This window comes from Vicia villosa, linkage group LG5, assembly GCF_029867415.1.
Source record: "Vicia villosa cultivar HV-30 ecotype Madison, WI linkage group LG5, Vvil1.0, whole genome shotgun sequence".
In the NCBI taxonomy this organism is placed as follows: Eukaryota; Viridiplantae; Streptophyta; class Magnoliopsida; order Fabales; family Fabaceae; genus Vicia; species Vicia villosa.
The window spans coordinates 131214521-131224940 of NC_081184.1; the positions used below are offsets into that span (position 1 = coordinate 131214521).

The 10420-nt window shown below is 34.2% G+C and overlaps 1 protein-coding gene across 1 annotated transcript; it reads right to left on the reverse strand.

The window, feature by feature from the left end:
• Window positions 1-928: 928 nt before the first annotated feature.
• Window positions 929-3702, reverse strand: LOC131607374 (pentatricopeptide repeat-containing protein At4g18520, chloroplastic-like). The gene is made up of 2 exons (XM_058879387.1): window positions 3330-3702; window positions 929-3203 (listed from the first exon to the last, which is right to left on the reverse strand). Exons 1-2 carry the CDS (start codon window positions 3499-3501, stop codon window positions 1510-1512), a joined length of 1866 nt encoding a protein of 621 aa, XP_058735370.1. The 5' UTR covers window positions 3502-3702; the 3' UTR covers window positions 929-1509.
• Window positions 3703-10420: the final 6718 nt, after the last annotated feature.

The window sequence follows — 10420 nt, forward strand, 5'->3', positions numbered from 1 at the left end:
TAGGAGATGTATTTATAAAGACCTCTAGGACCTAGGATTCTCTTTGGAAGGATCATTTTCCACTCGGTCAAAGGTGGACTGTTGAATCCCTATTTTCTTAAAATTCGTGAATCAATTATTGACCCTAACTTCTATCTCCCCCAAAAACGTCTTATTCCACAATTTCCACTTTTGGGTGATCGAAAAGTCCTGCGGCAGTGCGATATCTCCCTTTGAGCGACAGTCCTACATCGCCTTTTATGGGTCGGTCTAAAGACGTCACTCTTAGACGAGACCTTTTATAATTATAACACTACCATTTTATTTTTGGAGAATATAATTTTTAAAAATCTCTTCGAAAACTATTAAATTCCTACTTTATTTAGAATCTACTTAGAAACTACTAAATTAAAGATGATTATTTATATTTAAAGAATCTCTTCGAAAACTATTAAATTTCTACTTTATTTCAGGAAATTATAAAGAATCTTTTTAGAAACTACTAAATTAAAGATGATTATTTATATTTATTCTGAATAAACAAATACATACACAAATATGAAAAGTTTTTGTTTTGACACTCCCCAAATTTAACTTGTGGGAGTGCTATTACCTTTATGTCCTTATTAATTTTTTTTTTTTTTTGCATCTATCGAATTTTGAATTTTTTTTTGTAATTTTCAGATTTTTGAAAACTGTCGATAGTTCATATTTGACAAGCAAAAATTTTTTAAGACTATCGGATTTTTCACAAAATTGATAAACTACAACACTTTTTCGAGAAATCCAGTAACCTAGGACACTTTTTGAAAATCCGGTAGTATTATTTATTTTAGTTTTTTTACTTTTTGAATATGAACTACCGAATTTTTCTAAAATTCAAAAAATTATTAAAGATATTGGATTTTTCAAAAAATTCGGTATGTGGGGTTGTCAGGTTAAACTTGTAGGGTGTCAAGATAAAATCTCAAATATGAAGGTTGAACTTGTAGGGTGTCAAGATAAAATCTCAAATATGAAGGTTGGTTTAGGATCAAAGCCTTTCCAGGTCAGACCCAACCCAAAGCTTATGAGTTAGAATGGATTAAAGTACCGGTTTAGGTCTTTCACACCCCTAAAAGGACTAATATAGATATATTCATTAAATCTAATCATAGAAAATGATAGCAATAACATACATTGGAATGTTCATATGCCAGTTTAAAGTTGAATTCCAAGCATAAACTGTATCTGCCATTTGTGCAACCAGAGGGCATAAATCCAACTGCTGGTAAATTGTGTCTTACTCTAGATCATGACAGAACAGAATAACCAAAGGGTATTTCAGAATCATGTTGTTAATAATATGATAGTGAACACCACAAAGAGTAAGGCTTACCCAAGTGAAGACTTGAAGATCATAACAAGTCTTGCACAGAAATCATGTAACCGATTACAATTAAACTCCGATTCAAATGATAAAGGAAATGGATTAATTACTTCTATAACATTTCTTTCCTATATATATCTAATTAGGTTCATCCCCTAAGTCTACAGTCTTGCAGAAGACTCGAGATCCCAGTCAATGTCTCCACAATCGATGCATCCACACGCCGTAAGAACTGTCGAAAAAATATAATCATCCACTACAAAACCTTCAGCTCGCATTCTATACATGAGCTTTAGGGCCTTGTTACAATGCCCATTCCTCGCATAACCCAAGACCATGGCTTTCCAAGAAACCAAATTCCTCTCTGGCATGTTGTCAAAAACTTGAAAAGCATCCGCAATGTATCCGCATTTCGCATACATATATATTAAAGCACTGTTCACAAATACATTAGCCATAGCAGGGTTCTTGCTTGCATTAGAATGAATCAATTTTCCTTGCATTGGAGCTTCTAATTTCGCACAAGCTTTCAAAGCTGCCGAGTAAGTATAGGAGTTAGGCGACACACCTTCCTCCATCATTTCCCGCAAAAACTCCAGAGCCTCGGTTTCAAGCCCGAGCCTACCACACCCGGAAATAATGGAAGTCCATGAAACAACATCCCTAAAAGGCATATGTTTGAGCACATTTAAAGCATGAGAGTATTGTTTACATTTGCAGTAGAACCATACCAAAGAGCTTTCTATGTACGTGTTAGTATGGACAATACTTTTGATTTTATGCGCATGAACCTCTCTTCCAATTAGTGAAGCTTTAATTGTACCACAAGCCATCATAACACATACAAGTGTCAATTTATTAACATATATTTTTTTCCTCTTCATTAATCGAAAAATGTTTAAAGCCTCTTCGCCAAACCCATTCCGCGCATACCCTGATATAATCGACGTCCATGTAGCCGTATTTCTAACCCTCATTCTATCAAACACCTTTTTAGAACTATCAATCTCCCCGCATTTCGCATACATATCAATTAGAGAAGTTCCTATAAAAACATCATTCTTGCAGATTTTCTTTACTATCGCACCATGTAGCTGCGCCCCAAATTTCAATGCTTTATTTTCTCCACAAGCCTTCAGTGCAGCACATACGGTATACTCATTAGGAAAGAACCCATCACATAGCATCCGCGAAAACATTAACAAGGCATCGTATCCCAACCCTTGTTGGGAACAAGCAGTAATCATCGTTGTCCAACAAACCACATCTCGCTTCTCCATACGATCAAACATTCTAAACGCACTTGATATATTACCACACTTCGAATAAAAATTAACAACTGCACTGTCAACAATCAAATTCCTCCAGTTACTTTTCAAGATACACGCATGGACTTGTTTCCCCAACGCTATATCCTCTCTTTTACAACACAAATTCATGAAGCAAACAAACATCTTATTATTCGGCCGAACCCCGTGCTTAATTGAACCGCAAAATAACTCAAAAGCTTCATCCTCCAAGTTAAACTTTAAATACCCATCAATAATAGCAGTCCATGAAACTGTATCTCTTCTCAGCATTCCATCAAACACCTTACGTGCCCGAGCTAAGTTACCGAATCTTAAATAACTACAAATCAAATTATTATCAACATAAGTACTTGAATCTCTAAAACATTTCAAGATAACTGTGTGTATCCTTCCTACTTCTTCCAGGTCATAACACAGTCGGAGCCAATTAGCCACTGAATCTTTGTCTATCTTCTGGTAAGAAGAATTTAGTACTTCATTACTCTCAGTTGCGGCTTCATAGACTTTTACAGCAGCCAAGCATGTGTTGCGAAGTTTTTCCAAATCTTTTGACATAAACATAACGGTGACACTAATATTAGGTTAAGTAAAGCGGAACAAATAGATTGCAGTTTGTAAATAATTAGAGGCATAATATAATTGTGCAAAGAAAGGAAAAGGAAGTGACTGACCTTTGTAGAAGAAAGGGAAGAATGAAGAGCGAAGTGAATTGGTGGTAGTAATGGATAAGGGAGAAGGTAAATCAGGAAGAGGTGATTTAAGATTGAGAAATTTGGGTGGAAGAGAATGGAAGGATGAATATGAACAAGAATGAAGAACAATAGTAGTGGTTGGTAACTCCATTCAGGGAGAATGAGATTGAGAGAGAAGAAAGAGGAAAAGAAGGAAGTTTGAATATAAATATCCCGCCTCCGGAGCAGGGAAAGAGGGATGTTTGAAGTGTGGGATGGAGCAATGGCAGTTCAGAAGCAAAGAGGGAAAATGAGGTGCAAAGGATAACATTAATGAGGCCGCCGCTTTTTATGTCAATCCAAATTTATCCCTCCATAATTTCCAAAAATTAAATTAAAGATAAAAGATAAAAGATGATTAAAAAAAGAGGGGAGACATAAAACCTAAACCATATGATGCTAACAAAATCTAAAGTAGCCTATTACGAAATGGATAGGCCTAATGAAGTTAATTTGTCTATGCAATGGTTCCTCTCCTTGAAAATATGTGATATAATAAGACTCTTGTTGTTAGTTTTACAAATACAATTGAGTCATCTATTCTTCGGATGCCATGGAACAAAGATAATGTTGCTGAAAGCATGAGCAACCAGTTTAGAATCTATTTATACTTATACGTGTCTCCAGTTTTTCTTAGTGGCTAACTCGATTGCTCTTATTACTCTAATATATGTATTCAGAGCAAAGTTTTGATCAAGGTTTTCAGCGAAACACCCTATAAGATTTGTAGAGTGGTTCCTGAAGATGCCCCCACAAGCAGCATGACCAAGGACTCTAAGAGACGTGTCGTCTGTGTTACATTTTACCCAGGAGGGGATAGGTGGTTGCCAAATCACTTTAAAGATCCTTGATATTTTAGAGGGATGAGAGGAGACTTTAAAGGCCTTTAGAATTTTAAAATCCAAAATGCTACTTGAGGTGGTGGCTTTGGTAAGGATTCCAGTTAAATTGGCACTTGCAATGATCAAGCTTAAATCACTTTTCTAAAATGTTTTTTTTCTGAAACTTTTTATGGTTTCTACAATACCAGATGGTATAAAGGACATTAATAATGGCTAACAAAATTACCTCTTCACATGTTTTAAACCAGCTCTATTGCAAATCTCCCAAATATGCAAGAGATCAAATTTAAGCACATATTGGGTCAAACTGGATAACCAGTTCCATAACCTTTGAGCAAAGAAACAGAAGAAAAAAAAGATGTTCGGTATTTTCCTCATGGCAGCCACACAGAACACAGATTGAATGATACAAAGAAATACCTCTTTTTGCTAAGACCTCATCAGTTGGAACTTTATGTTGTATGAGCTTCCAGACAAACGGTGATCTTGAGGGAGGAATATCGTTTTTCCAAATTAGGTTTGCCCAATTTATGTTTGTATCAGCAGGAGCCTTAAAGAGGTATGTGTCTTTGAAGTTCAAATTTCCAACTACTAAGTGAATCAACCTGAGTTTGTCTGGCCTTGGAGATAAAGGGATGTGTACATGTTGTAAAATCTCTTTCAAGGTAAGATACATACTGAGCAGGTCAGTGGGAACATGCCACCTGGAGTTGTGAATAAAATATCCAACTTTGGAAAGAAGATTAGCTTGAGTTAGGAAGATTGAGTTGATCTACTTAAGGTTCTCCACACTAGGTACCAAACTGGAAGTTTATAGTTTTGCCATCACCAAGATGCCACGCTTGTTCGAATGTCGAGGATCTTCACTCCTTTCATAAGCATCTTATGGCTTTAAGGCCTACTGGGAAGTAAGGTTGAATTGATGCTCCGCCAATTTTTTCGTGCTAGAACTTATCATCTCAGCAGTCAAAAGAGAGCCCATATTGTGCTCTACACAAATTGAACTAAAACAGCAAAATCTACTTGAATTAACCTAATAAGACTTATTAACTAAGAAATAAGGTTAAGTTATAAGGGTTTGAATCTCTCACAAATAGTGGGTTATCATACACGGTGCCTCATGTAACACCCTTCTAAAACCCCGCGGAAATATTTAACAATAATCAGAGTAAAACATGAAAAGGGCATTACAACTTCCATATAATTAAAACAATACTCATGTCATGCCATAAAAGAGAACTTTAAACCAAAATTATTCAGATTAACATGTTAACACAGCGGAAAATATCTTTAACATCTGAATAATAAAACAACCAGAGTCATAGACTCAAAACACCACCATAAACAAAACATCCAATGGTAAGAGTTTATCAAGTAACTCTAAATAACGTCCCCAGTGTTACACGACCAGAGCATGACAGGGACCCAACTGAATCTAACGAATTACTTGACGAGCTAATCCTCACCAAGTACAAAAGCTACTCCTCAATCTGAAAAATAACAACAGTAAGGGTGAGTCTCATTCACATTTAACCAATATTATAAGATATAGATAATAAAATATCAATCACATATTATTCACCCAATTACAGTTACGATAACATTAACGAGGGAAGTTTGAAGTGTGGGATGGAGCAATGGCAGTTCAGAAGCAAAGAGGGAAAATGGGGTGCAAAGGATAACATTAACGAGGCCTCCACTTTATATATATATATATATATATATATATATATATATATATATATATATATATATATATATATATATATATATATATATATATATATATATAACCAAAACCATACAATGCTAACAAAATCTAAAGTAGTCTATTACGAACCAAATCGTAAAAAATAAACACAAGAGCTTCTTTCCATCAAATAAAGGCTTGAATGGATAGGCCTAATGAAGCTAATTTGTTTGTGCAATGGTTCCCCTCCTTAAAAATATGCGATATAATAAAACTCATGTTGTTAGTTTTACAAATACAATTGCTATCTATCCTTCAGATGCCGAGCAACAATGTTAATGTTGCTGAAAAACATGAGCAATCAGTTTAAAATCTGTTTCTACCTATAAATGTCTCTGGTTTTTCACAATGGTTAACTCGATTGTTGTCATTACTCCAATAAATTATGTATTCAGAGCAAAGTTTTGATCAAAGTTTTCAGTGAAACGCCTTATAAGATTTGCAGAGTGATCCCTGAAGATGCCCCCATAAGCATCATGACCAAGGACTCTAAGAGACGTGTTGACTGTGTTACATTTTACCTAGGAGGGGATAGGTGGTTGCCAAATCACTTTAATGATCCTTGATATTTAGAATTTTAAAATCCATAATGCTACTTGAGGTGGTGGCTTTGGTAAGGTTGCCAGTTAGATTGACATTTGCAATGATCAAGCTTAAAGCACTTTTCCAAAATATGTTTTCGTTATGAAACTTTTTCTGGTTTCTGCAATACCAGATGGTATAAAGGACATTGATAATGGCCAACAAAATTACCTCTTCACATTGTTTTAAGCCATCTCTATTGCAAATATCCCAAATATCCAAGAGATCAAATTTAAGCACGTGTTGGGTTGAGATTTTAGGCCCGCCGCCCGCCAAAACCCGCTGTCCGCCATAGTCCGCCGCCCGTTAAAATCCGCTCTTTTTTAGTTAATTATAGTATTTCTAATTCTTGATAATTTTATTTTATACATTTACTTGTGAATATATGTAATATTTTTTAAGTAAAATTTCTCTAAAAGATACTTTATAAAAATTGTTCTAAAAACTATGTACAAAATCTAATTAAAATGTAAAAAAAGTATAATAATCTATTAAAAAAATGATAAATAAATAAATAAGCGGGCGAGCCCGCCGCCCGCCAACCTGCCACCTTGGCGGGGTTGGCTAGGTTTTTATGCCCATTTTAACTTGGCGGATATGCCCGCCCCACTCTTTTTTTGGCGGGCATATGGTGGGGTTGGGCGCCCGCTTTGCCACCCCTAGTTTTGCCATCACCAAGATGCCACGTTTTCTCTAATGTCGAGGATCTTCACTCCTTTCATAAGCATCTTCTGGCTGTAAGGCCTACTGGGAAGTAAGGTTGAATTGATGCTCAACCAGTTTTTTCATGCTAGAACTTATCATCTCAGCAGTCATACACAAGTGACTGACACATAAAACTCACAAAAGAGAGCACATATTATGCTCTACACAAATTGAACTAAAACAGAAAAATCTACTTGAATTAACCTAATAAGACTAATTAACTAAGAAATAAGGTTAAGTAATAAGGATTTGAATCTCTCACAAATAGTGAGTTATCATACATGGTGCGTCATGTTTGACCTTTCTTCCCTCTGTTTTGCGGCATTCTCCGTACACATTCCACATGTGTTTTTGTTCTATGATCATGCTCTTGATTAATTAATCTTTTTGTTCGTATAGTTTAAAAAATGAAATATGAGTCTTTGAAGTTGAGTTTTAAGTTTTCACATGCCTTTGACTATTTCAAACACCACCACCACCTTCATGATATGTTTGGACATGAGATAAAATCGTCTCGCTTGTATTAGACTTTCCTTAGTTTAACTTGTAAGTATTAGAGTGCACCTAAGAGGGGGCTGAATTAGGTGTTTAGAAAATTTGGAGAAAAGTAACAAACTTTTTGCATTGCAATTTTTAGTGGTTTTACTTTTACTGGTTTATTAAAATTGAGTGAAGATTTATTTTTATGGTTTAAGAGATTCAAGTGATATGCCAAAAAATAAATACAGTGAAGTAAATGAACACAAGTAATTATACTAGTTCCTTTTATTACCCAAGAATATATCTAGTCCCTTCTCACCCTGTGAGAAATTTTATTATTGTTAGATCTTTGTACAAGCCTCACACCAAAACTTCTTCTACAATCTTCTAATAATGACAAAGAAGCACCTCACTTCCTTGATTTCTAATCTAAGAAAAAGAACCCTGCTTCCTCTTTTACACATTTTTTATCACAATTTGATAAACAAGTTTACAACATACAGATGAATGAAACAATTTTGTGTACAGTTGTGTTTGACACTTTTCAAACACTTGGAATAATGTTCTTCCCTTTCCTGAAACAATATGAGCAAATGATATGTGTACTTAAGTGCTCAATGAAAAATATGAAACTTTTTTTATCTGATATGAAAATTATGCAGTAGAAAAGTTTTCATTAAAGTCTTAAACACTTAAAAAATATGTCAGGTAAGGAGTTGAATTTTGAATTTGAAAATTCCACTATTTATAATGATCATACACATTTTGATTTTCAAAAAGCAATTTTTGAAAAAGGATTATTAACAATTGCCATGATTTAAGAAAATGTTTATAGATGAAGAGAGGTGATGGAAAAGTGCAATGTTAAAGTAATTTTTCAAAAGAAAAAGAGGATAATTGATTAGCACCTAAAGGGTAATCGAGTACCTTCCTTTAACGTTAAAAAAATAGGGAAGAAATGAATGGATAATCGATTATTCTTTCCCTCCTTCCTAGGGGTTAATCGATTATATTAGTGAAAAAAGAGGAATGGATAATTGATTAGCTTTGGTATCCTTGCAAATGGTTAATTGATTATGCTTCTTGAAAAATCAACTTTTCGTTAACCAATAGCATGGTTAATCAATTAACATGACCTTCTTTGTAAAAAAGGCTAATCGATTAGCCTTTTGTTAACTAAGAGAATTTCAAAGTTTGGTATTTGGTAGTGCCACTTCATGCCATTTTTAAAAAATATAAAATAAAGCATAGAATAATTTTGAATATTTTTCTTAAAGCATCTAAGATTTATATCATCAAAACATATTGTACCTTAACTTTGTCATGATTAATTTCCAATTACAAAATATATTATACCTTAATTTTGTCATGATTAATTTCCAATTACAAAATATATTATACCTTAACTTTGTCATGATTAATTTCCAATTACCACAAGAATAGTGTTATCATACCTACCATATTTTAGTAAACAACAATAAATGTTCTGAATGAGTAAAGATAGTAGCTTATACTTTTGTATCTTGCATCAAATGAATCGTTTACCTTTAACTCATATTTACTTTGAAGCCAACCAAATGGCAGGTGATTTTGACAAGTAAATAATAGTTTACCAATGACTCATTCCAATAGAATTTTCTATGTTATTTATCATTGCCGGCTGATTGAGGTAAAGTGGTATTGACTTTCTTATAACTTTTCTATTTCTTTTATCTATGTTTTGTGGCATGGATCATTCCTTCCATTATAAAAGGTATATACCAAACATGCGAACTTGTTGTGTCCAAAACTATGTTTGACCTTCATATAATGTTCCAAAACATACAACTTAAAAACCTCAAAAAACTCACCATCCATCATGAATGATGACTAACCCAACAAAACACTTTGTAATCTTCAATGCATTGTCTCTTAATTCTATAAATATTGTCTCTCATTCACTTCTACACAAAACAAACACATGACTTCCCTCAAAGAACTTCTCACACAAGAAGGCTTCAACCAAACAAACAAACTCTCAATGGAAACAAAAAAGATCATAACATCAACATCACTCCCTTTGTCATTTCAATCAAACACTCAAAGAGTTTGTTCCCCCTCGGAAACATCGAATTCAAAGACATTGGTTTCACCGGATTCAAGAAGAGAAGGACCACCTATGGACGAAGTTGCAATCAGAGCTTTGATTAGTATCCTCGGCGACTACGTTGGAAGATATATAAAAGATAGTTTTTTCAGAAAAACAATCTTTGAAAAGTGCAATTCTTATTTGATCAGAAGAAAAAACAGTTCAGAATCAAAATCAGATAATGAGAATGAGAATGAGATTCTTGTAAACATGAAACTTTGTTTGGAGAATATTGACAAGCTAGTACAAGATCAAGGGTCAACAAAGAAAGAGCTAAAGATGAGTTTTTTGAGGAACTCAATAGAGCTTTTGACCATAATTGCTTCATTGAATTCCAATAGTTTACAAGGTGCAAGTGCAACAACATGTGGAATACCAAACTCTCATCTTTCTGCTTGTGGCCAACTCTACATGGCAATACTTTACAAGCTTCAGAAAAACAATAGGGTTTGTGCTAGACATTTAATGCAAGTGTTTTGTGATGCTCCATTTTTGGCCAGAACTTACTTGGTTCCTGAATTTTGGCAGCTTTTGTTTCTTCCTC